At 40.9% G+C, this 27836-nt stretch overlaps 2 protein-coding genes and 1 pseudogene across 4 annotated transcripts; 1 reads left to right on the top strand and 2 right to left on the bottom strand.

The window, feature by feature from the left end:
- Nucleotides 1-1011: 1011 nt before the first annotated feature.
- Nucleotides 1012-11962, bottom strand: LOC119909557 (annotated as a pseudogene).
- Nucleotides 11963-12894: 932 nt separating this feature from the next.
- Nucleotides 12895-15828, bottom strand: LOC119909556. Its single transcript, XM_038727812.1, has 2 exons — nt 15733-15828; nt 12895-14607 (listed from the first exon to the last, which is right to left on the bottom strand). Exons 1-2 carry the CDS (start codon nt 15782-15784, stop codon nt 13700-13702), a joined length of 960 nt encoding a protein of 319 aa, XP_038583740.1. The 5' UTR covers nt 15785-15828; the 3' UTR covers nt 12895-13699.
- Nucleotides 15829-20541: 4713 nt separating this feature from the next.
- LOC119909038 (alpha-N-acetylgalactosaminidase-like) lies at nt 20542-27434 on the top strand. 3 transcript variants are annotated; one of them, XM_038727068.1, is made up of 10 exons: nt 20543-20770; nt 21175-21289; nt 21428-21584; nt 22616-22756; nt 23073-23284; nt 23374-23468; nt 23638-23799; nt 24597-24794; nt 24887-25027; nt 26679-27434. In XM_038727068.1, the coding sequence occupies exons 3-10, from the start codon at nt 21430-21432 to the stop codon at nt 26877-26879; spliced, it is 1305 nt and encodes a 434-aa protein (XP_038582996.1). In that variant the 5' UTR covers nt 20543-20770; nt 21175-21289; nt 21428-21429; the 3' UTR covers nt 26880-27434. The 3 variants fall into 3 exon arrangements, with proteins under 3 accessions (XP_038582998.1, XP_038582996.1, XP_038582995.1); XM_038727067.1 differs by having other exon boundaries at nt 21123-21289; XM_038727070.1 differs by lacking the exon at nt 21175-21289 and having other exon boundaries at nt 20542-20770.
- The last annotated feature ends 402 nt before the right edge of the window (nt 27435-27836 follow it).

Here is a 27836-nt window from a genome sequence, read left to right as displayed (position 1 = left end):
GATGCCATCTCCACTTCCCTCCCTCAGCCCTCACACACCTTGAGAAAGACAACTACATCAGACTGCTGTTTGATTTCAACTCAGTTCAACACATTCTCTCCCATGAAGCTGATCAAACTTACCACTCTGGGCTTGAGTACCATACTCTGCAAATGGATACTGGACATACTCACCAACAGACAGTTGAGATTGGCAGGCAAACCTCCTCCACTCAAACACAGACTGTGATGTACCTGATCAATCCAACCCCATTTTTCATCTGGAAAACAAGCTGATGAAGGCTGTTGCCACCACATATACTTATTAATTAATTAGTGAATGACATAAATAAACACAGTCACACTTGATTAGATCACTGATCAGTTCTAATTACCAATCAGACTAAATGAATGAGTCGAAAATGAATATATCCAGCACTGTTAACCTTCCTTTATCTTGTAGCAGTTCACCTTTAGTATGGTAATATATCAACATTAGCATTCTAACATGCTAACATTAAGCATGTAACATTAGGCATTGTTAATGAATTCTTATTTTACTACAAAAAAGTGAGTCTGACATCATCATGTAAAATAAAAATTGGAATTACCTCTTTATTTGAATTGTTTGTATGTGTCTGGAAATAATTAGCAACTATAAAATTCAACCCACAAGTAATTTTCCTCATTTTGGCTGATTAGCATACTTCATGTGGACAGACTACGCTGCGGTTAAGGTGGGATGACCTTCTACTGGTTCATTGTTCACATTGGCGGTCTAATCAGTTAGAATAATATAATATAATATAATATAATATATTAATATAACACCTGTGTAACATATTACACAGTGTGGGTGTGCAGGGCATTTAAACCCACTATTTGCTCATTTATCTAATCAAACCAGATCCCTCCCCACAAAAGCTGCATGTGCATGTTGTGCAGATGGCTTGTGTAAAATCCAGTTCAAGCGCTGCTCTCAACAACGTGTTCGACCAAGAGAGGCCAACGCTGCAGCTCAAGATTCACAAAATAATCTCAAAAACCCAAAGATGTTTTATTAACCTAAATACAGTGCAAACACACTACATTGTCTTATAAAACCTGAGCTCAAGGTAAAACAAAAGAAGAAAGTAATTTATATGTCTGTTACAAGCTTGTAATTCTCATAGCACTCTATGAATCAAGAGCAACGTTATAATATCTTTGATGCAGGAGCTCTGTGAGATCGTCAACTATTCCTGAATTATGTACAAATATACAGAATCAAATTCCTTTGTCGATAAATGGTATTTCACAGTTGTAACGGAATTACTTTTCTTGTGTTGGTCTACTTCCATATGCTTTACATTTCTAAGAGCGTATGAAAAAGATCTAGCCTGTGTATATGAGAGAGATATCCTAATCCTTGTGTTAATGGCATTTCATCAGGAAAAATATTCAAGGGAAGTCCCAACTTGGTGTGGTAAGGCAGTGGTCACTGGAGCAAGATTACAATTGGGTTTATCTTTTCCTTTCATGAAGAAGGTAAGCAGCTCCCTTTTCCTTTGACAGATATGGGCCCTCTTCGGATAAAACGGAAGCCATACCACTTCAGGATATCATAGCAGTCTTCCACCACCTGAGGGCAGAGCAGGACATTTAAGAAGTTGAAAATGAGCATGAAACAAGAAAAAGGGGAGTAATAAGAGGAGACATTTCAGTGTGTTGTAGTATATCTGCTCTTGTGTTTGTGCTACCTGGATGTTTCCCATCACTCCGGTGGACTCCATTCTGCTGGCTACATTGACCGTGTTGCCCCAGATATCATAGTGAGGTTTACGAGCTCCAATCACTCCAGCCAAAACTCCCCCCTTATTCAGACCTGGATGGGATCAACATGGAAACATGAACATACACATCCAAAGAAGGGCAAGGGCAACTGGACTTGGTTGAAGATACTAGAAGACGTTTCCTCCCTCATCCAAAGGACTTCTTCAGTTCTCACTGACTGGTACGGAAACTAAGCTAACACATGCTTACCAATTCGGAGCATGAAGTTGTTGAAGGACTGTTTGTTGAGATTGTTGAGGGTGACTTTCATAGCCAAGGCAAAGTCTGCCAGGTCGGCGAGGTGCTGCCAGCGCTCAATAAGTGACTGGTCCTCTGGCTGTGGAACAACAGGACAATTGTCACAGTTACTATCTACAACAGATCTTTGTAACTAGTTATATTTGTAGTATCACACCTTGCAGCTGCTGTATCCGTTTGTATTGCTCTCTGGAGTGAGGCCTGAGGCGGCCATGTAGGTGCTTCCTATTGTCTTGATCTTAGTGATGCAGCAGAACTCATCCCTGTCTAGTAACTGGCAGAGAAAGCGCATACGGTTTTAGTCAAGAGGAGTCATTTACAACCCCTGCAGGCTGTTCACACCGTGATGTCACACGCGAGTGGTACCATTAGTTACCAATGTATCCAATCAGCTGTGCAAACACTGCTGGGACTCACGCTGTCAAAGTCAGAGATGATCTCATTGAGAATCCTGAGACACTCGATTCCTCCATTGTTGATGCTCTCTTCAGTGTAGAAATCAGAAAAGTTGGGGATGGAAGCAAACATCACCCCTATTTCATTGTAAGACTGACTGTACAGCTCCTACAAATGACAAATGACATGATTTTAGTGTGCTCTGATGTTATATTGCAATTTATTATTTTTTATTCCAACAAAAAGCTAATTGATTAAAGAATAGACCACTAGATGGCAATGATACTGTACATACTTTAGTGATACAATTAACAAAGGTACATCAAGTTGCTTTTGACAAGTTTTAGATCATCATGCTGTTTGACATTCCTCATCTGCCTCCTTCCTGACACTGTTTTCTTCTTCTGTACTTACTGCCCCCAAACACACACGTATCTAAATGATACTGTAACTTGGCACACGCTCACATGTACCTCATCTCTCTTCTTAGAGCCCAGGAAGTGTTGGGCCACATGCTCCGGCAGCATGTTGGTGACCAGCGCTTCGTTCCAGCGTCTCATCTCAAACACCTTCTCCTTTTGCTCGTGCACACCGATCTTCCACAGGAACAGCTTCCTTGACTGACGCTCCAACTACAGACAGACACACATACACACACACACACACACACACACACACACACACACAGACAGAGCAGGAATAAAAGTCAGATAATATTAAGATTTTAAGAGTTATTTGGAGAGAAAAAAATACCAGTCAAGAAATGTGATCAATATTTCAGGAAGCTTTCATCTGTAGGTGCTGACATTGACGGTTGTAGCAGACAGGCTGCCGGTCAGTGTGATACAGTGTGGGTGCACAGGAGAAAGTGACTCACATGGCGAGCAAAGAAGTAGAAGCCAATCATCATGACTATGATCATCATGGTCATGAGGTATTTGGATGGCACTATGGATGTTCTGGAAGATGGAGGCAGAATAAATTATAATACATACAGACCTACTAACAAACATTAATGTACACTGGACTTATAAAGCAACTAAAGATAGTAGAATGTTTCTCTATTGGCTTATCACACTATTTATGTATTTTCAATAAAACTGCATAAAAATACACTGTTCATTGAACTGTTTTCTCACCTGTATGAGGTAAACCGTATATAGTCATACAGGTCATATATGTCCTGCCAGCTGTAGATATTAACAGCTCCAGTTGCTGTGACGACCAGCACCATGAGGCCCAGTTTAATCAGGTGGCTGACCTGCACCAACATGGCGGTGGCGATGAGAGACATCACAGCCATGAAGCTGTAGTGCTTCGGATTCTCTGCACAGCCTCGGTCCCGAACGACTCCAACATGGATCCAGAGGTACTGTTGAAGACGCGGAGGGATGGTGGAACACAGCTAAGCTGCAACATCACAGATGAAGTGCATGAATCATTTTCAAGAAACACTTTCCCAGTATTAAATAGCCAGGACATGATTTGAGACTTTTTATGAAGCTCAAATAATCAAAGTCCACTGGAAGTTGCCTTTATTATAGTTCAACAAATTCAACAAATAAACATATTAATTTTATTGTGTTTAAACATGAACCTGGCACTGCTGGCACTTACAACTGTACATGTAGTGCAAACAAGTTATTATCTAGCTACATGAAATACACCGTAACTATATATATATAACTTTATGTTGAGAATAACCCTGTTGCAATAGTATTAATCAAAACAGTAAAACATTAATGTACAACACTTGTTTCCCTTTTTGTCCAAGTGTGACTGTCACTTCCACATGACAGCTAAGACAGAAAAAAAAGTTCACTTTAGCGTCTTCTATTCCTGTCAGACCTTGAAAGCAGCAGTGTGTATAGCAGGTTGCTCCTCTGGGGCCGCGACAAATGAGCCAACAGGCAGTGAGACAGACAACTAATGGACCCCGCTGGGAACATGTAGTCAGACACATACAAGGCAGAGATAGTTTGATGAGGACAAAGTGGAAACACGAAAACGGAGAGACGCGCACACAGTAGGGTTGGGTGATATGACAATACAGTGATGGCAACATTCGATTAACTTGATAAAGTACCTTGATTTTTCTGATATTTAATTTACTGGATGGGTCAAGTCCAGATGTATGTGTATTTTACTTTTGTGTAATAAAATTAGATACACTGGGAGAGAAAACATTAATCATATTGCCCACCCTTACCACACACACATACACACACAATGTATTAGAGATGTGTTAAAGTGTCTTGCAGTTGTACCATGTCAGCGATCACTGCCATGGTAAGCACAAATATGGCTGCCATGGCCCATGTGTTTCTCGCCCAGCGTGTGCGATCAATCCACATTGAGAAAGACACCAACCTCTCGGGGAATATCTGTGACAAGAAACATTGATGTCATTATACCTCCCTAATGTTTTACTTCATCTAACATCTCTACATCCTTTAAAAGATCCCATCAGTCTCGTGTCACAAATTATATTTTTAATAATCAGTAGAGTTTGACACATTGAAAATGAAAACTAAGACTTTCTCTGCGGACAAGGTTTTTGTTGTTAAAGGTTGGTGCTGATCAAAGACATTGTTCAGTAGATTCTGTTTCCCATCACCACAACCATGGATACTAATTTTTTTTTCTCACCCTGGGGAAGATGGCAGCCAGGGAACACACTGCGAGGACAAGCAACAATACCTCTCCTATTGCGAAAGTCACATAGTTCACAGTCAACCTAAAACAAGAACATACATCCCCAAGTCAATTGTGTCAATCTTGGTTCAACCTTGTTATTTTTAGAGCACAGTTATTCCATATATGAATTCCTAAGTGTGTATAAAATGCATTTTAATAGATGTAGTAAGACAAAGTAATACATGTGAACTCACAGTGGGTCTACGAACACCTCCATTGCTGTAATGAAGAAGAGCACTATGATGCAGCAGCTGAAGGCCGCTCCACTTAGCTTCTCCTTCTCTGAGGAGTAGTGCTCCTCCAACTTCCCATCCAGAAAACGCAAAGACAAAGGGTTGATCTTATGATCTTTCATTCTGTGAGGAACATAGAGAGATATGGCAATAGGAAAATGAGTACAGGGGGGGAAAAGCTGTTGATGTTGGTGATGGAATGTCCGTGTCTTTTAATTTACAAATTAATACATTAATTCTTTGCCATCTCAGTTTAACACACAAAATCAGCAATTTGTTCTCTTTAGTGTTCAAACTGCACACGCAAATTAGACTAAAAATGTATTATTAATTCTCCATTCATCACAAAACATACCAAATCGACCATTAGGGGGCACTATAACTGCAAAAAAACTGAAAACTGAATCAGGCTACAAACCAGAAAATGTTTGTCCAGTCAACACAAAACTTCCAGGATGTGTCCTCACACTCACACTAAAAGGTTTCATTCATATCAACCACTAGGGGGGTGCTATAAATGTGAGAAATGGGCATGGCATTACACAAATCAGACTATAAATCAGAAATTGTTTGTCCAGTTGTTACAAAACTCGTATTTTTTGGAACACACTCACAGGATGTGTTCCATAGCAATGTTAAATGTTTCTATGGTGTAAAAAGGTATGAACTCGCAATCATCGCTTGCGGCTATATTTTTTTCTTACATTTGATGAGTTTCTCTCTCCAGCAGCTCCTGCTGCAGTCGTCTGTTGATCACTTGTTCCTCAACCATCTTGTTACTCTGATGTTTTCAGCAAGACAAAAGAGATCACATAGTTATGATTATCAAGTGCATCAATATACTCTTGACCCATCTGTACTGTTATGAAGACATTTATCATAATTCACCTCCTGTTTAGACTCAGTGGGCATGGATTGTGGTGACGCTGCATTCCCATTGGTTGCTTTGGTGTCAATCAACTGGTTTGAATTTCTATTGGACAGTGTTCCTGGTTTCTGAGGGGAGGAGAAGCAGAGAAAAATCTGTTAATGAGATAAATAAAAATAAATAAAAACATGTCTCCCTGAAAACAGGAAGTACTTTTTATGTAGCAAAATCTAGGTTTGAGCTTTATAAAACTCATGTCCAATAAAATGAGAAATGTCTTGAAACACACAAGTCACTCACATTTGCCTCGTTTTTAGGCACTAAAACCAGGTAAGTGTCAATGCCTTTCTCCAGCAGGTACTCGCACCTCTCGCCACCATCACCTGGCTCCAGTTCAAATTCTCCGTGCAGACTGTCCTTCGTGCTCTGGGAAATATGCACCCTCCTGTGTGGCTCACAAACCATTTGAAATAAGATGCATGAATAATTGGATTTCTCAGCATGACAGGTAAATCAAGTATTGTTCTCTTACCCAGGAATCCCTCCGGATTCCATCTTATTGGCCACAGTGACATCTGTGGACCAGACGTCAAACTGCCACCTCTTCTGGCCCAGTACTCCTCCCAGCACGGTGCCCGTGTGAACGCCCACACGCATGTCCACTTCGGTTTTGGTCTTCTCTCGCACGTACCTGGAGCAAAAAGGAAGTCAAAAAGGTTGCTCTGTGACATGATGTATTCTGATGTATTCTTGGCTTCTTCCATATTCATAATAGACAATTTTAAGATGTAGGCAGAATGTTTTTCTTTTCTTTATTGTGATTCCCTGTTGCCTGAAACACAAGCTATACAAATAAACTACTACCTCTACATTGTCATTATCCATTCCCCCCACTCTATGCTATGTCTTTGTTTTAGTTCAGTACTTACGAGATGGCGTCCACCATGGCTAGACCCATCATTATGGAGCAGGCGGCATGGTCGTCTCTGAAGTCAGGAAGACCACAGATGCAGTAGTAACAGTCTCCCAGATCTTAATCCTCAGTTGGTGATATTGCTGCAAGATGAGGCCAGGTTATAAAGTTTAGCAAAGCAAATATTTTAGAAAACAATTGTAACTATAAAACCATCCGCTGTATAAAACTTTACCAGTTCTCCTTCCAACAATACACTGTACAGTACATCTGAGTTATGGTTTCAGTGATTTGATAGAGGAATAGAAACAAGCACACGTAGTAAAAATTTAAACCAGTAAACCACAACAGAGACAGAGGAAGACACTCACTGCTGCCAGTTTATCGAAGCGGGCAAACAGTTCATTAAGCAGCTTTACGAGCTCCTGGGCACTACAGGTGGAGGACAGCTGGGTGAAGCCCACTATGTCAGCAAACAGGATACTGGAACAGAAGTAAAGAGGTTGCAAAGTAACTTTTAGCAGGCTGTAAAAACCTACCTGCAACAATTACATTTTGTAATACAATTATTGTTCTGGTTTGTAAGTGTTATTTCCTAAATGCTCATTGGAAATAGGTAAATTTCAAAATATCACTGTCCTGGTCACAAACGTTTGTGGGGAATAATAGCCATTTCCTATACATTTTAAGCATAAGATATTAGGAAATAACACTTGCTACACCTGTGTTATCATTGTGATTCATAACAGAAACTCCCCCTAAAACAGGCGGATTTTGTGATCCTGACCTGACGTTTTCATGGCGGTACATGTACATGGTGTTGAACTGCTGCTGCTGGCCCTCGTTCTCATTGGCCTGCTTCTTCATGCCCTGCAGCATCTCATCTGCAATGTGTTTGGGCAGGATGGACAACAATAGTTCCTCCTACATGGAGATGCAGACAGACGAAAGTGAGTTTTGTCATGTTCTGTAATGAACAAACATTATGAAAAAAAAAATAAGTTGCTCCTACGTGAATGTGTGTGCGTGTGTTCATCGAGTGACTGAGGCAGTAAAGAGATGCTTGCAGCCCTCAAGAGACCGTGTCAGCTGGTCAGGTGTGTTCTGGTTGGCTGGTTATACCTGTCTTCTACAAAATCCCCACCTGAAAAGCACTTTGGGAATTCAATATCCCCATTCTTTTCTCTGTCTGTTTCTGTTTCTCCAGCCTACATGTCACCACTATTCACCATATTTTCCACCCCTCTTTAACTCTCACAGGGCAGCGCTCCTTTTTTTCACATTGTCACAGTCAGAATCGAAGATAGGACGTGAAGAAAGTGAGAGTGGAAGAGAAGAAATAAATGAATGACATCAAGGTTGAACACAGTATGGGTTACATTATCTTTGATTAGACTGAAGTTTTGGTTTAGCATCATCTTTCAAATTCTGGCCCTCTTGTGACATGAGAAGAAATACAAAATATCATGATATGGCTTGGAAGGAACGCTGTATCATTGCCATCTTATCCCTTTAAAGTCCTCACCAAGGAAAAAGTGATGGAAAAATTATTTCTTTACATTTTTTATTTCATTAGGGCAATAACAACAATAATCCCAAAAATATTTTTTAACAGACCCAATAGTTTTCGGATATACTGCTCTTCCAAACGGTTGAGATGGCTCTTCATGGTAATACTTAAATATGCATTTTAATACCAACAAACCTTAGAAAACATCATATAAAATGACAGTTAACAACAGAGAAGGCAACTTCAGCACTTCATCCCTAATTGTGAAGACAGGGTTTATAGTGGAGTTCATACAAAACAGCACTACACAGTAACATCATTGATTTTTGAACATTTTGAATATTACCAACATAGTATTTCTGTTTTTTGAGTATTTCAGAAGAACACATCTGTATGTACTCTCAACCTTTTAGACAGACTTAGATACTGAGACAACATATCAATGTCTAGATCACTGCAAAATACAGTATTTACTTAATTTAGTGTGGCTGTTTTTCAATAATCAATGAAGTTACTGTGTAGTGCATACAGTTTGGTATGAACTCTACTGTAAACCCTAGATACACAATAAGGGATGAAATGCTTAAGTCGCCTTCTCTGCTGTTGACTGTGAAACAGATTTATTTCTGCAACAACTTAGAATTTTATATGATGTTTTCTAAAGTTTGTTGGTATTAAAATGCATGAAGAGCCAGTCGGGACTGTCTTTGTCCTGCTGATTATCAGTAAAATTAATAATCTGGCGTAACGGATTGAATCTCTTTACGTCTTGAGATGTGACTGGCGGTGCCAGTAGTCATCCATGGCTGGGAAGTTGAAAACACCTATGACAGGTTGTACTGCCAGGAAATAGTCAATCTCTTCTGAGCTAGTTTTGATCGGATCCCCCAACTCCTGCGCAGAGTACAGATTGATATGTTCTGATATGTTGATGATCAGGAGGCTCTATTTGGTTGTTATCATCATCACTCAGAAAAATGGCAGAGTCTTGAGGATTTTCTGGTACAAGGGCTGGAAAATTCTGTGGCCTTGCACCATAATATGTTTTAGTGTCCTCTATTATTTGTGAAACAGAAAAGAGAAATCACACTTACAAACCATGTACTCTTATGATGCTAGTAATGTGAATACCAACACATGTCTATTTTGTCTAGATAGTTATTTGGTTTTCAAGATATTTATTTGTTTTTAAGTTTTTTATTCCATAAAAACTATAATATATATAATAAAATATTTTTATTGTTATTTAGGTATAGCATGATTTCACCATTATAAAGACATATTTATGAAATTAATTCAACATATATATAATAGAAACACATTATATATGTCATGTTAACAATAATGAAAGTTCAGAAGTTTTCAATTTCATAGCAAGCAGTCAATTTGTATTATATTAGCTAGTAAATTTGTATTACATTAGCTTAGCCAACCTTTACCATGAAGTGCCAACTCTACCGTTTGGTAGAGCATGTAGCATACCTACACTGAATGGTAGAGATGGCTTAAACAAGTTGAATTAAGTTCAGTACATTTTTCAGTGAGATACAGTGACTTAAAATGTGGTCTTCCAAATGGTTGAGAGGACGTCACAATTTGATTGCACTTTTTTCCTCCACTATTGGAGCCCAAACTGTTTCCTTAATATTTTTTATGTGTCACTCCTTCACCTTCCAGTCCTAATATTTGAGCACTAGCTTGCTATATACTACTACTCTATTAAGGTAATTATCTTCAAAGCAAATGGACCATAAACAACATTCTCAATATAGAGAAAGAGCAGGGTCTCTGCAAAGGACTACAACAGAAAAAAGCAATACTATGAGATAAAATGGTAATAGAAAGGAAAGGAACACTAAGAGCAGTTCAGAGGCTAATCAAATACACTAAAGAGTAAAAAACCCAAATCATAACATCCCATAATTTTGGTAAAGGTTCTGTTGGTTGTCACAGAGTTTAATCGGACAGTATTGTGTCAGGTCACGGACAGTGGCTCAGCTGGTGAACAACAGTCTCTCTAATTAACCTAACAAACAAACATTATACAGTAATTAGGAACCACAGTTCTACCTAACAGGTGCATTTGTGTGTTTGTACATGTATTTGTGTGCTTGACCCTAATAAGAAAATGTATTACCTCATTAAGCAAAATCTGCCTGTGATTGTGTGTATGTGTGTGTGTGCTCTTCTTACCTGCTGGGTGCTCTGCTCCTCCAGAGTGAGTTTGACCTCTAGTGACTGACGAGCCTCCAAAAAAGCTGTCCTGTACTTCCTGTCCGCCATGTAGTATGACATCACACCCACTGTGGTTGCGCACAGGTACAGCATCACATTGGCTAGGAGCTGAAAAGAGGTGACATGTGTTTGCATATATTTCCTCATCCTGCCACTCTGTAACCATCGTCTGTAATCCTCAGTGAACTCGTGGATCCACGTGGGAACAGACAGGTCAAACCCTGCTATCCCTTCACCCTGCCCTGCCCCCCCCCCCCCCCCCCCAACTCCTTCCCATCGCCCTCCACACCTGCGTGACCATCTGTGACACCTGTGGCCAACTTTAATCCATTTTAATTGCAGGTGCTTTGTCATTCATCACTTTACTGAGGGCCATATTTACCTGTCTCGCCAGCATGGGCGCCTGCACGTTATCCAGAAACCTTTGCGCCACAGTCACCCCCAGTACAAGGGTGTGTATCCCACAGGACACGGCCGTGAGGAGGAGCAGCGGCACCAGGTTCAGCGGGAGTGTCAGAAAGCTGGAGAAACTGAAAAAGGCCTGCCAGCCCACAGAGTCACTGACGTGGGGGAAACGCTCGTAGTTCAGTCCCATGTAACACAAAACGTGCGCGGTGATCATCAGCCACAGTATGTACGGCACTGCACCGCGTGAGACTGGCGACGCAGGGAGCTTCTGTAGCCAGCACAGCACGTAGAGCACCGCGTCCGCAGCCAGCCCCACAGCAGCGACCACCACCATCGCCAGTTTGTCCTCAGAGTACACCACCGCGCACATGATAATGATGAAGCTGTTGAAAAGAGCAGCAAACATCGCCAACACCAGCAAGTTATCTTGTCTCTGTCGGCGGAAGTAGTTCTGGTAAAGCCTCTCCAGTGACTCTGGCGTAAAAGTCAGACGCACTGCGCGCGGCAGGCAGCGGCAGCAGCTCGACTGACGCACGGTCACTTCCCGCGTCCGACCGGCTTCATGACCCGGGTCATAGGGACCTGCCCCGAATACTCCACTGAGTACTCGGCGGACTGCTCTGTGTTTGTTGCGTGGACCCGGCTCAGAGACATGTTGGTTTAATAAAGGCAATTCTCTGGGTTCACGAAGTAGCGAATACGGTTCATTATTCCTGAAGTGCACAGAACGCCAAAACCCTTGGTTCTTTTGGAGATAATTACATGGTCAAACTTTAGATTTAGTGCACTTAAGTGCTGAAAACAATTTCTCCCCACTGGGTGTCAAGTAACAAAGGCTGTTTCAACGACTAGTTTCACCATAGGCTATATCCACCACGAAAACGCGCTTATCGTTTTCAAATTAGTTCCATGTTTTATCATTTTACGGTTGTATTAAATTCCTGAAAAGTGTATTGGATTCTCAGAGCTTACAGTCTTGGAGCTGCTGCTCCATCCCAAGGCTGTTTCAGTGGAAAAACCTCTTCTTTCTTGCTGAAGTCCTGTGCGCTGCCATGGCAAAACCCTGAGCCACAGGTTAATATCCATTTGTATGCAACATATCATCATTTTCAGAGAGGTTGACATGAGTAGGCAGAAAGTATTTTGATGTATAAATCCATATTTCTCTTTATCATGCACAACACACTCTGTTTGAAGATGTTTTTCGGTCATTCTGTGCTTCTCTCTCTCCTCCCACTCCTCCCTTCCTTTTCTAAGTAGCAAGTCCTCTGTTACTGTTGCTAAGATGAAACCAAAGTAACTGCCAGCTTGCAATCATGTCTTGGGAAATGTAGCAATGGTGGTGTGAAGAAGTGAGGAAAAGGGACCCTTAAAGCTGATCTGCAAAATGTCAAACAGCTGACCATTTCTTTGATCCTATGGTGTTTTATGGTAATCACTCCTCATTTTTCCCAGAGAACAATAAGATATCTGTGAATAAATACACAAACATGGGCTTGGTTAACATTTATCATCCATTTTATTCAACACTGGTAGCCACAGTAATACGTTTTTAACATGACTGTCATGTTTGGTCAAAGGTCAAAATCTGTAATTTTGAAAAATGGCATCACATTGTATCACATAATTAGCTCAGTATGAGTTCTATGTCAGTGTTGATTTGCCATAATGCAAACACATCAATCTACTGGACTGATAGTTGACAGTATCTTCAACCAAGTCCAGTTGCCCTCGATTCAAACCTCCTTGGATAACTATGACCTGGATGACTGAGAATCTTCGCAGACATCTCTCTACTCACATACACACACACACGCAGATGCACACAAATCGTCTCTCTTCCGTGTTTGGTATTTGTTCTGACACACTGGTGACCAGCAGAAGACAGAGATACAAACTCAGGGGTCAATCAGTCTCTGTGTGAGCTTGTTGTCGGTGGTGACTTTCCTATCATGCCACTAAGAGTACTTCCCAAAGCCAACAATATAGCCACCAGAACTCCCACAGTTCCCAGTCTCCCCAGAGCTGCGGTACCCAGCACTGCGGCCCCTAGTGCCCCGGCTCCAATAGGCGCTGCTGCTGCGGTGACCGTCTCCATGCCGATTCCTTTAATTAGCTCTGGACCGGTGAGAGGGCCCCTTCGTAGATTCACGTCAGTGTGGAACGGGCTCTTTGGTGCACCCAGAACAAATGCCCCTGCTCCAACAAGGGTGATTGTTATAAGTTCTGATGTTGTCAGCAGAGTTGCTGTCAGTGCTACACCTCGCATTGCCAGAATTGCACCGACAACAACTGGACCTAAAACTATTAAAGCTGAATTTCTAGATCCGAACACTTGTTTTGCTGCAACACTTGCAGCGCCGAGTGACACCCCTGCGGCTGTGGCTGCTCCTAACGCTCCCCCCATGCTGCTTCGGTCCCCAGAGAAACGCTCCATTGCAGAACGGCTCTCAGGGCAAGTGATGACATTATAGCAGCTCCCACAGCGACCTTTCCAGCCACCTCTTGGCCCAGCCCGACTGTGGCCACTGTTCCCAGGCCAGCTCCTAGCAGACCTGCAGACAGAAACGCCACCCAGAGGACCGACTGCAGCATCAAAACCACCTCAGCTTTAGACCCCTCTCCTGCTTCTCCTGCCCCCAAACCTACTGAAAATCCCAGTATCCCCACAAAAACAGAGTAGAAGAATATCCTCTCCAAAAGCTGGCACCCGGTTTTAGATTTTGGTCTTTGTGTCAGCCTCTCTGTCAGAGCCTTTCGCAGGGCACAAAGCACACAGATTGTCAATCCGGTGACAAAGAGTCCAACTATGGCACCCATTCTTCCATATACTACACTGAGGTAGAGCGTGGTGAAGATGATTAGCAGAGCCATGGTCATGTCGTTAATATTGGAGTATGAGTAGACTATAAGGACCAGAAAGCCTTGGGCTGCGATGTAGATGAATGGTGGAAGGATGCCCGCTAACACTCCAGTAGAGACAGCACCTACCACAACAGAGGCTCCTGTCATGGCCCCCACTAACCACGGCAACCTCACTCCAACTTTAGTCCAGAGCTTCATCACCATGGCAGCTAGGAGTAAACCACTTCCCAGAGAAATGAGCACTGAGGTGAACACGAGGCAAGCCGCCACCACTCCGACACCTGTGGAACCAGCTCGTCCAGAAGCCACAGTCGCAGCAGTTAGCAAGATGGCATCTTCAGTCAGTGAGGGCCCAACTGCAAATAATGCAGCTTCTCCAAATGCAAAACCTGCTGCTGTGCTTGGTAGGAAAGTCTTCACCACACCCAAAACACCTAAGAGGGGTGAAAACACAAAGGATTTAAGTTGAATATTTTCAACTATTCCAGTGCAGTTCAGTAGTCCTGTATTACATACTGTGGCATGGAGCTTGAAAGATGTGCGCTTTCCGCAGATTATTATTATAATTATTTGATTTCCTTATGAATGCCTTTTGAAAAGCACCCTACATGTGTAATCACTGATTTTTATTTGTGCTATATAAATAAATGTTATGATTATTACGCTATTATGTAGCATGCTAGGAACTAAAAGTGTATATCCATTTTGTGCTTCTTTCATTTCTACTTCACTACATTTCAGATGGAAATATTGCACTTACTCCACTACATTTATCTGACAGCTATAGTTACTAGATACTTTGTAAATTAAGATTTTTAAAAGAAAACACATGATCAAGTGATAAAATATGAAGCCTTGCTATAAATCAAACTACCCAAATGTATATAAATGAGCTGCAGCTCCACCTGCCACAATAAATAGCTGCTTATATGCCAAAGCATCAATAACAACCCAATAATATAAATAGTATTACAGTATAAAACTCTGAAAGGTGCCATTCTGCATTAGGAGTACCTCTACGCTTGGTATAATACATCTGTACTTTTACTAACTAAATTTTGAATGTAGTTTTTTTTCTTGTAATGGATTACTTTTATATTGTGGTATTGCTACTTTTACATCTGAACACTTCTTCCTCCACTTGTGGTCACAGACTGTTTTCCACCATTTTCATCATAATATAAAATGCTCCTGTGACTTTAAGAGGAAAGTGAAACCACTTGAATGGGTCCATGCTGAAACGTAAAACCAGGAAGCCTGACTGAAATACTAAAGAACAACAAACATTTCAGCAGACCGTCACACAACCTACATACCCGAGTCAGTGCAAGTTGAGTATCAAAATCAAGCTGTCAAAAATAGTTGTTAGCTGTTTATGCTCTGCCTGTTACTCTACTAGGCTATTAACTATAACAGCAGCAACTCTGTGACATGGCTGCAGCTTTTAGATCCTGTTCAGATATCAACTAGCCTATGAGTGTTCTGTCCATCCCATGAAAGCAGCTGCATGGGTATCTGATACAGTGTGCCCATTATAGCAGTCTCTAAAACCATCTTACCAAGGCTCGTCTCTGCCATGGCTCCGTGCGGCTCCCTGCGAATCGACCTCATAAGTTCCACCTTTTCCTGTTTGAAGTCACTTTTGACCCACAGTGGGCGGAACCAACCGGTTAAATATCTTCGGCCGCGGTCGAAAAGTTAAAAGAATTTCCTTTCCTAAGCACTTTTCATTGAAGGACCTTTCCATAGCTTTTAGACAATTCGACCAGGTCTTGTCATAGCAGCCACTTAAATACAGTGCCTCATTTCACTTGGTTAGAAACCTTCCTAAGCAAAAAAGACAATTCGACCGCAGCCTTAGCGTGTACCAGAGTGGCAGTGAGACAGCCTATATTGACCTATTCTGTCAGGTTATAGACAGTGGTGGAAAGTAGGGACATTTACTCAAGTAGGCTACTAAGTAGCCCGCAAGGTATATTTTGATACAAAACTACTAAGTAAAATGTTGAATTTTGCACTGTGGTATTTGTGGTAGCCTAATTCTTCTGCCACTTTGCAGGTTTTGTAGTATAAACATTTAACAGCTCAGAAAGACAATATAAAACAGTAACAAATTGTAATGCATGATTTGAGTTATTTTCTGTGCTATGTTAATGAGATAAACAGTGAATTCAGGTTATAGTATGAATAGGGTACAACCGTTTGCAATGGTTGAAATGACTTTTTCTAGTCTTAATGCGCCTCCTGCTGGACTCAACTGTAATCTGCTAAATACTGGGAGTTCCTCTGATCAAATTCAGTAGAAAACACTCTAGTGCAATGGAGACCTCAATACATCAAGCATGAGTGTGCTTTTCAGCTATTAACCTTTCAAAGTTTACCATAGGTGTGGAAGTTTTTTTTATTTTTTTGAAAAGATACTATCCAGATAGAGCTTAAATTATTTTAATTCACGTCATCTTGATTCTTGCCATTACCTTAAGAAAATTACACGTAGTCTCTATACAAAAGTAAAAGGTTCCTTCTTTTCACACAAAAGAGGCCACTCTTTAAAGTATCCAAGATAAATTAGAGGAACATTTGGCTGAAAAGATGTACATATATTGAGTGCCAGAATCTCCTGACATCAGTCTTGTTAACAGTCATGGAAAGCAGCATAAATATATCAAATTTGGGAAGTTACATAAAGAACTGATGTCTATGTTTAACATGGGGATGCCCCAGCATTCACACATTACACCCAGATGATACTTAGCAGGGACTCACCGAGCGTCCATTTTACATTGTACATTACTAATAAGCTACCCTATTATTTGAGGCTACTTAAGTAAAACTTTGAAGTAGGCCTAATTGTATTATATTTTCTGCTACTTTATACTTCTAGCTAATCCACTACATAATAATAATAATCTTTATTTGTAGAGCACTTTTCAAAAAGAAGTTACAAAGTGCTTTAACAAGTGTAAAGACAATAATACCCAAAAGACAATAATACAAAAACAATACAAGATAAAAACAAAGCAAGAAAACATTGAAAAATAAGTAAAATAGAATAAAATAAAAGGGATAAAATAAAGTCAAATAAGATCGGGAAAGGCTCTCCTATAAAAGTATGTATTAAGAAGGGACTTAAAAGAGTTCACTGACTCAGCCAACCTGATCTCCTCGGGCAGGCTGTTCCAGAGCCTCGGGGCCCTGACTGCAAACGCTCTGTCCCCTTTAGTTTTCTGTCGAGACTCTGGAGCAGATAGCAGACTTCTGCCCGAGGAGCTCAAGGTACATGCTGGTGTGTATGGGACTAAAAGTTCAGAAATATAACAAGGCGAGAGGCCATGAAGAGCTTTAAAAGTGATCAATAAAATTTCAAAGTCAATTCTGAAACCACACTGGGATCCCGGCGTGATGAGATGAAGGCGTGTAAAATGGTCTCGGTGTCCTTAAAAGTTAACATAGATCGAATTTTAGCTATATTTCTAAGTTGATAAAAACATGATTGAACAAGCTTTGTGCTGTGCTGCTCGAAACTGAAATTACTATCAAACCAAACACCAAGGTTCTTTGCCACAGGCTTAATGTGATTTACTAGGGAACCAGCAGTATTGGCAGTATTTGATTTGCCATCTGCTGAGACCCAATGACCAGGATTTCTGTTTTGTCTGAGTTCAGCTGGAGGAAATTATTTGACATCCATTTTTTAACTTCACAAAGGCAGTTGTTAAGTGAACTCAGCATTCCAGGGTCTGTGGATCTGACGGGCAAGTATATTTGTGTGTCATCAGCATAAATATGAAAAGAAATGCCATGTTTATGGATATATGTCCAAGGGGAAGCAGATACAAGAAAAACAAAATGGATCCTAAGACCGACCCCTGAGGCACATCATATTTAACTGGACAGAACGAAGAGACATAGTCGTTTACAGACACGCAAAACTTTCTATTTATATTTTCTAGAATCTTTGCAATAAAAGGCAGTTTTGAAATTGGTCTAAAAGTTTGTGGGAGGGAGGGATCTAAACCAGGTTTCTTTAAAAGTGGGTTCACGCAAGCCGATTTAAAATATTTAGGGACACAACCAGTAGATAGGGAGCTGTTGAAAACAGAGATCAAATGGGGCCCAACTGACTTTGTAGGTATTACATCAAGTGGGCTGGAGGACACTTTGTTCATTAAAGATGCGAGAACACACGGAGCTTGGTGAGGCGGCATGAGTAACAGGCGAATCACAGCTAAAAACAATACATCTGTGGTCAGATATGGTCATGTCCACCAATTCCACAGAGGAAATGCTGACACCCAGGGTAAAAACCAAGTCCAGTGTATGACCACGGTTATGTGTTTGCCCTTTGACATGTTGTTTGAAGTTAAAAGAAGTGGCCATATTTAAAAAGTCAACTGCATTAACATTGGTGGGGTCATCAACATGAATATTAAAATTGCCACAAAGAACAATTCTGACATAATTTAAAACCAGAGTAGATAAAAATTCAGGAAGTTCTGATAAAAATCCTCCAGGCGGTTTTGGGGGGCGATAAATTATAACAAATATGATAGGTTGCAGCCCTCCAAGTTTAAGAGTGAGAACTTCAAAGGAGTTAAATTCATCACAGCGTACTTGATGACATTTAAATTTTTTTTTTTAAATGTTAGAGAAAACATTGTACTTTTTACTCCACTACATGTAGGCCTGTTTGAAAGCTTATAGTTAGCGTAACATGGGGTAAGACGCCCCACCATGGTAATTCTAAAATGCCTTTCTACTAAAATTTACATTTGATTAAATTCTAATTAATTTCTCAACTGTAGGTATTTATTTTACTTTGCATTATGTTACCCTGAGCATGGCCATCTCCAAGATACAAATAAACCCTATAAAATATTTTATGTGTCAGCAAATAAACATTGAGTTTAGGGGGGGGGCGTCGTACCGCACTCTACCCTACTAGTTACTTTCCAGATTAAGATTTTACATAAAAAAACATATAACATGCTTAGAAATAGGCTACAATACATTGTTACAATGTAAACCAGTGATTCCATCCATTTTTGGCTTCTGCACCTTTTATTAAAAAAGTAAAGTTTACTTGTGGCCCCTTGTCATTAGTTGTTCCACCAAAGAGTCATTTTCCCTCTAGACTTCTCAGATGGCTTCATTGAGACCCAAACAGATAGAAGTATCCAATACACAAAACAAAACAGGTAAGGGAAACGTCGAGACAATTAACCGAAGTGGGATGAGACCCGATATAAAAAAATGAGGAGCACCCTGCTCACAGGTTGTCAGTTGTAATTCATTGTTATTTGGGCATCTCAAAGGCAGGTTTTTCCTGATAGAAGCCTGCCAGGTGGAAAACACGGAATAGAGGGGGTGGAGTAAGAAGAAGGCGGGTTGGGGTAACCATACAACTCCCTGCCGACACAACTACGCAACGCGAGCAGTGCTGCGGGGATGATTGAAGCGACTGTGGAAAGCTTGTCGAGTTCACCGGTGTTCTGTCGATTTATGCTACCTATCGAGATGTGCTACTTACAGGTTATGCGCATGCGTATGACCCACAAGCGTGGTCTGTTTCCACGCCCATAAATCTGTGCAACCTTGCTGTTGGGCATGCTGTCAACACAGTGGCTGATCGTCGGCACTATCAAAAAAGAAAATCATTATTAGTCTATCGGAATATGCAACCCCTGATGTCTTAAATAAAGATGCCATAATATCGTTATTCAACATGCTCCCCATCTCCTTACAGTAGGCTAGGCTACACATGGAGTGAGTAGTGGTGCAATATAAAATGATTCTGTAGTGGGAGCATTAGGCCTATTTATAGGGGATATTAGTCTATCAGAATACGCTACCTCTGAAATGATGTTATAATATATTCAAAAAACAGAAGATGTCATAATACTGTGAGAGTTATAACTTTATGGGATAGAAAAAGGGAACACATAAGGTAGCATTTTTCGATAGGGCAGCAAATCGTCAGAACACCGGCAGGGGCAGGGACTGGAGGGTCAAAGGGGACTGAGCATGCCTGGAATAATAGCCATGGATTCGGGGAGGGGCCCGTAGAGAATGCCTAGTACAAGGTCTATTGTAGGCTAAATGATTTATCAACCCTGCTACACACCTTATAAACCGTCTATATGGGGCCTTAATCAGAAAGTGGTACCACGACTTATTTTTGTATGACTATGAAAATTGCTAATGTTAACTGCCATTCATTGCTCTTGTGTTTGCAAGAACAAAGCAGGGAACGGACTGATTGAAGGCAAAGAACTGAGGTGTTAAAAACGTAAATGGGACGCGGCCCTGGCCTTTCCCCTCCACGTTGCCGCTCAGCTCTGCAGTCAGCTGACTGCACCGCTGTGTCATGTGACTGTCGCTTCCTATCCCATAGAAGAAACCATAGACTGTACAGAAGCAACTCAGTTTGAGTTTGAGTGTTTACCTATGGCCTTTACAGTCGGCCTGGGATGTGTTTATCACAGAATTTGTTTAAAAATCTGAGCGGAGTGAAAATAACAGCAGATATTCGGAACTGAGGAAACTTGTTCGCTTTCGTCTTCCTTCCCATACCTGAGAGGCCGTCAGTGATTTCCAGTAAGTAGCCTATATTTATTTTTTGACGATGGTGAGTAAGTAGGCTATGTAATCTATAGCCTACCAGAAAACACTGGTTGACAAACTTTTTCAAAATAATGTTTCAAGCTTTATGTTAAATACAATTAATATAAGTCAATTAAGGGATCCTCCATGTAACAGAACGCGTTCCAGGTGCATGGTGGTGCCTGACGACGAAAGTGAACGAAATGCATGGCTAAATATATGCTTCCATGGGAGATGCCATTTCCCCTTGCCAGATTAATAAAGTATATGTTATTATCCAATTGTTGTGTGACATCATTCAGCTGCTACTGGTGAAGTCCGGTTACATATTTCCCTTTTCTTCAAGTTCACATATAGGAAATCTGACTTCAGGTGGCATTCTATGGTACTGTTTGTAGTTGGGAAGTCGGAGATTTCCCGGTTTGATTTGGTCAGCTGACTAAAGACTGTAGAGTGGTGGGAGAAGTCACCTGGCAGGTTGTTGCTGCTTTCAATCAGACCACACCCAATCAGGTGAGACTCAGGAGAGGTAGGCATGTCAGACATGCCTTTTATTTGTCACTCAGAGTATGTATTGGCAGTACTTAACGTTGTTGTTATCCAGCATATAGCACTGACATCTGATTCAACTTTATGGTTTTTCCTCTGCAGGAATGCATGTGGCAGTGCTTGTCTTTGCCTCTGCGCTCTCTGCGACCACCTTCGCCCTCAACAATGGCGTGATGAGGACCCCTCCCATGGGCTGGCTGGCCTGGGAACGATTCCGCTGTGACATTGACTGTGACAACGACCCTAAAAACTGCATCAGGCAAGGCAACATTATATGAACATTACACACTGTGATCTCACAGATAAATGTGTTACTTAAAAGAACATGAGTTCTTGGGGTGGATTTAGCTATAAAAGATATTAATGATTAAGATATAGGATTTTTAAGACCAATACTGATTTTTGATGTTTCAGAATTTTAAATTCTTATATTCTAATATATCGGCGATATTGTTTTTTCCCCACTAACATAAACAAAGATTATCCCCGACATTGTTATGAGACTTCATAAAAATAAACTTTTTTGTATCGTTATAAAGAGTACTTTGAGAAAGTACAGCTGATTATGTCAGGTGATGGCTGTGTTTTGCCAACAGGGGAATTTAAGAGTGCCCTCTGGTGGACAAACTATGTAATGACAACACTCTTAATGTGATTGAAAGATCCATCTCTCTGATTCTTTTTGAAGGGTCATTTATGAGCTGTTTACAAATACAGATACCAGTTTATCTGCAATTCGCTCATATCGGCTAATAACATCTGCACGCCAATTTATCGGTTGAAATCTATAAATGAGTAATGCTTCAAGTATGTTAGTTGTGTGCAAACATCCTGTTTAATATAGCTGAGTGTGGAGCTTTGGAAACACAGTTTTTGCCACTCTCACTGCTTACATAGCATCAAACAACATACAGATACAGTTAGCGAGTAGATGGTGAACATTGTGGTGCATTTAGCTGCTAAAGCCAGATATTTCCCTCAGGAGTTGGTGGAGACCAAAAATAGAACTGAAAGAGAGTGAAGGCTGCACTTACATTTGTCAGGGTGGCCAGGAACTCTTCTCCAAATGAATGCTAATGTTTATCCGTAACTGCTGGATATGTAAATAAGAAACTGTTTGCTAACAGGTTAACCAAATGAAATTAAAAGGTGATGACATGTCAATATTGCTTTTCTGACTTCTTTTTACTGTCCCCAAATGTCCAGAAAAGTATGTTATTGCAAGTTAAAATATTTGCTAAGCAGATGTTTATTCTACTGTCGAATTCACCATTTCTGTCCTTCTTCCAGTGAGAATTTGTTCATTGACATGGCAGACAGACTGTCAGAGGACGGCTGGAGGGAACTTGGCTACGTCTATGTGAACATAGATGACTGCTGGTCCTCCATGGAGCGAGACAAGAAGGGGCGGCTGCAACCTGACCCTAAAAGGTAATGGTATAATATATACTTCATGCTCAGAGACACACACACACACACAGAAGCTGTTGTCTCAGGGCAAACACTCATCTGTAACTTCTAAGACTGTAAATCAATATAATGGTTAAACAAGATGATGAGTGTGACAGTATATGCAATCATATGACTAACAGTAGACATAAGTCAGTAGCTTCGCTAGTGTGCAGTGTACACTATATTGATCTTTATTTCTCTTTAATTTCCCTGGAAGGTGAAAGTGTGAACCAAATCCAACAACTGAGTACACAGACACACAGAGTATACTCCACTAACTGCTCTTTTCCCTCAGGTTCCCAGGAGGCATCCCAAGACTGGCGCGCTACATGCATGACAGGGGTCTCAAGTTGGGGATCTATGGGGACATGGGCACACACACCTGTGGGGGCTACCCCGGAACCACACTGGACAAGATTGAGATAGACGCTCAGACCTTTGCTGACTGGGAGGTGGATATGTTTAAATTTGATGGCTGTTATTCTAATGCCACAGATCAAGAGCAGGGTAAGAAATGAAGAAGTGACTTTAACATTGTGGTTAGAGAGATGTTGCTGACTTTGATCTTGTTTGACTCTTGCTCCTCTCTTGGACAGGTTACCCTCTAATGGCAAAGGCTTTAAATGCTACCGGCCGTCCCATTGGCTATTCTTGCAGTTGGCCTGCCTACCAGGGCGGCTTGCCACCTAAGGTATAATCGGGATGTCTTCAAGTTCATATTGTCCACATGATGCTTTAGGCCTGATAGTTTTTACATATTTCATCATTGGAAAAGGTTGTTTATTTTAGAAGTGGAAGTAGACTGTAGATCAATTTATATTTTTTCTTTTTCACCATGTGAAACTGATTTATGTTTTAAGGTAAACTACACTCAGCTGGGCGAGATCTGCAACCTGTGGCGTAACTATGGCGACATCCAGGACTCTTGGGACAGTGTCCTTAACATTATTGACTGGTTCTCTAAGAACCAGGATGTCCTGATACCTGCAGCTGGACCTGGAAGGTGGAACGACCCAGATATGGTTTGTTTAATTGACATTATTTGACACTATAGTCACATGTTTACTAAGCCCTAAGGGAATGAAGGAAAATAAATTCTGAGTTATTTCTTCTCCTGTGTTTGACTTAAGAACAGGGTTAGGTTAGGTAAATGTTGCCACGATAACTTTTCTGCTAAGTTACTTTTTTTATTTTGTGAAAATAGGTGGAAAAGGTTTTGGTCTGTGAGGTTCATTTTTTTTTTTAGTGTTTGTTGTTGTAAAACTCATTTTGCCCACAAGAGGCTTAAATGCACCACTACTCCACATTGTAAATAGGACTAAAAGTTTTCTTTTAGGTGAAGCGCTGATTAAAATAAATTTCTAGCCAAAAGATAGACTTGACAGTAATGTTATGTAACATGCTTATATACGTTATATGTACTTGTTTAGAGTGCATGGAAAAATTAAAACTGACTTTTTCAACTAGCAAAATGTTTTCCCCACACGTGTTCTTAAGTCATAAACACAGTTTTTGTTCTCACTTGCCTCTCAGGGGGCTTCCATAATATGGTGTGTAAATAAGGGTAGGATCCTAGAAATAATCCTTCAGCATATGGCCAAGGACCTCATTACTATAGAAAAATAAGCAAACTAACATCAAATATCAAATTCTGACAGGTAATAAATTAAAGGATAAAAATATAATTTGGGTCATTTACTGGAGACTAAATTGTGCTAGACTTACTTCCTTGTGAGGACCCTCAATTCATAGCAGAACCCATTTTGACATCTAAAATACAGAAAATACACCTTGACTGTGTGATTTTTATCCTCCACAGCTGCTTGCTGGCAACTTTGGCCTCAGCATGGACCAGTCTCGAGCTCAGATGGCTCTCTGGGCCATCATGGCTGCTCCTCTTTTCATGTCCAATGACCTGCGCACCATCAGCAGCGGGGCTCGCACCATCCTGCAGAATAAAATGGCCATCAGCATCAACCAGGACCCCATGGGCATACAGGGAAGACGCATCGTAAAGGTGACTGTTGCATGGATCTTCCAGCTTCTTGCAAGTTCTCCAGATGAAATTAAATGCACATTCACATTTTCTTGTCCATTTCTTTCTGCCAGGAGAAGTTTGGCATTGAAGTGTTCTGGCGCCCCCTGTCACGCAATGCAAGTGCATTAGTATTTTTCAGTCGTCGTAATGACATGCCCTACCGCTACAAGACTTCGCTCAGCAAACTCAACTACACCACTGGCAGCTACAAGGTATGTCTTTAAAAGTCTTGCAGACATTATTCTATTATCAATGTCCACTCCTCTCCACTATATTTAGCCGTGGTATGTCTGCATAGGCATAGTAGTAGACCTAATGGTGACCTTATATAGCCTCCCATGTCTGTTTTTACTACAGCCACAGTAGTCTGTTTGAACAGGTCACAGCACAATTGCTGAGTCAAGTCTTCTTACCATCAGTAATGGGGTGCCTCAGGGGTCTAATTACATGACACATAAATAACATTATCTTCAAAGTGCATTTGTATGCAGATGATAACTTTTATATGCCCCAAATTCCACCCCACCCTAACCCAGGCTCTGACTCCTCTTCAGCCTGCCTTTAGTGCTTTCCAGTTATCACTTCTTATTCATAGTGATGATGTAAGGCTCGTGCAGACTACATGACTTTCAGCGTTGGCAGATCGCCGTGCTGTTCACACTACACAACTTGCCGTCTTGTGACAGGAGTCTTGAAGTCGTTGTGGCGTTCACAAAACGTGACTGATCGGTGACAGGGAGTCACACAGAGCTGACAGCGGCTCTGTCACCCGACGGCTGGTCTCCAAACCACAGTTTGTCAAGAAAACACATGTGAAACGGGAAATGACGCAAACCTACACATGAAACAGCTGTTTGTTATTAGAAAGATACCTATTATAAAGACAGAATATGGATGCAGGGACGCAGGGAGCAGGGAATGTCTGAGCTACAGAGAGCTGGAGGGGAGTATAAAGGGTTTTGTGGTGGAAAAAGCAGCTGCTTGCTCTCATTGGATGGATGTAGATGTTGAGTCGGCTGACTCCTCCAGATATAATGCTAGATATCTGGCTGCCGTCTGCGATGTGTCAGCGATGCGTCAGGGAGCCGTCATGATGTGTCGTTGAGTAGTTCACACATAACGTCAACCGCTGATTTACCCCTGATCACAGCCTGACGGTTGCCGAGTTTACCGACCGGCAAATCGGACTTAAAATCGTGTAGTGTGAACAAGCTTTAAATGCAGATAAGACATATGTACATAAATGCATGGTATTCTCCACATTCACAACAGTCTCTTACTATCCTGCCTCTACACTTAGGAATTTGGCTTGACAGCTTGACAGTCATTCAAGATTCATTTTCAACACTAAAACATTTCAATTCAAACTAGACTTTCAGTATGGAATTAAAGGCTGTCTGTCTGTTGTAAACCTTAAATTCACATGATTACGGATATATCCTGCACATTGCCCCATTATTACTTCAGCAGCTGAGCGTTATACTTTATCACTAATGACACATTTCGCACACATCATTGCGCTCTCTATCACAAAGTTGGATGGACTATAAAGTTCTTCTGTCAAAACTCCAATCTCATCTCTCCTAAATGATTTAACTACAGTACACCATTACCTAACCTGGTAATCTGTATGCTGGTTGTGTTCTTTTTTTTATTACGAATGCTTCTGGTTTTCAGGTGTCTTGAAAAAGTGAATTCATGCCCAGTGAGACGTAAAGTTTGATTCAATTAATTGATGGCTGAGTTGATTTGATCCACTGGGCAAGTGATTAATAAAACCTTTTTTATTTTGGAGTTTGCTAACTAAATGTGCATGGTTATGGCTGGAGAATCACTCACATTTTCTCTTTTACTTTCCCTCAGCTGTTTGATGTCTTCACTGGGAAAATCACGGTGCTGAATGACAAAACTAACTTTGTGGTGTCGGTGAACCCCACTGGTGTGGTCATGTGGTACGTCTCTGAACCTGCAAAACTGGACCTCCACCGGTTCTATAAAGGTGGCAGACTTCGGGGATCTGCCTACGACGATAATGAAAACACTATTCCTCATGTCTTCCTCTGACCGCTCACAGATTGAAAAAGAACACAGCTGTTACTGCCTCAGTGCAGTGGTTCTTGATAAAATGTTAATTTACCTTACATGTACATCGTCAGATGCAGGTGCATGACTTACGTCTGATGTGGCAATGAATAGTTCTTAAATTGTGTTATCTTAAAAGCATGGCACTATCTGTTCCAGGTAATGAAATCTTTGCTTAGAGACTGCCATTTTGCATCTGGCTATGCCATTAATCTGAAATTCTTTGTGATCCTTCTCACAAGTTCTGCTCTTGCAGAATCAAAGGGTTAAAAGCGTACTTCACAGCTCACGAGAGCTGCAGCTGATAAACTGATCATACATCAGAATTTCCACTCAAGTCTTCACTTCTCGTAAGGGCTCTTTTTAAGGAAGCAGGATAGTCTGTTTTTAGGTGAATGGTGTTTACATTTATATTGTGCTTTTTAAAAGGATTGTTGTTTTAGTCTTGTCAAGATCTGGATGTTGAATTGCTCAGGATGATTGTCATGAATATGTGTGTAAGGAATGAAGAACTTAAAAAAAAATAGAAATGATTTAGTGAATTATGTGTTTTTATCTTGGAATCTACAGAAATAAATTATACATTTAACTCTTCAATCAGACAAAAGTTTGTGGTTCATTATGTTTGCAATCATTTAGATGCTGCAGTGCTCATTAGGCGATGGGCCATGTTGATTTACAGTGGCCTCATCAGACTAAAAATGTTGTTCTGGGATCACATGTGTTCTTCTGGCTTTTAAAAAACATATACCTGCTGCTATAGGACTTGTACTACAGACAAATAAATGTTAAGGTGTGCCCAAAAACATGGTAAAAAAAACCTAATAACACTGAGGGATCCTGCTGAGGTTGAATAAGTGGGGCTTTAAGCTTTCTCCAAGCAAGTCATATCATATTTACCAGGAAGAAAGGGTTCGACAACCAGACCCTGATATGTTA

Source organism: Micropterus salmoides, unplaced genomic scaffold (assembly GCF_014851395.1).
Source record: "Micropterus salmoides isolate LMB-PRFRI ecotype aquatic unplaced genomic scaffold, ASM1485139v1 Ms_hic_scaffold_18, whole genome shotgun sequence".
NCBI lineage: Eukaryota > Metazoa > Chordata > Actinopteri > Centrarchiformes > Centrarchidae > Micropterus > Micropterus salmoides.
Note: the sequence above shows the minus strand (reverse complement) of the source record. Positions and strands in the feature narration are given on the sequence as shown.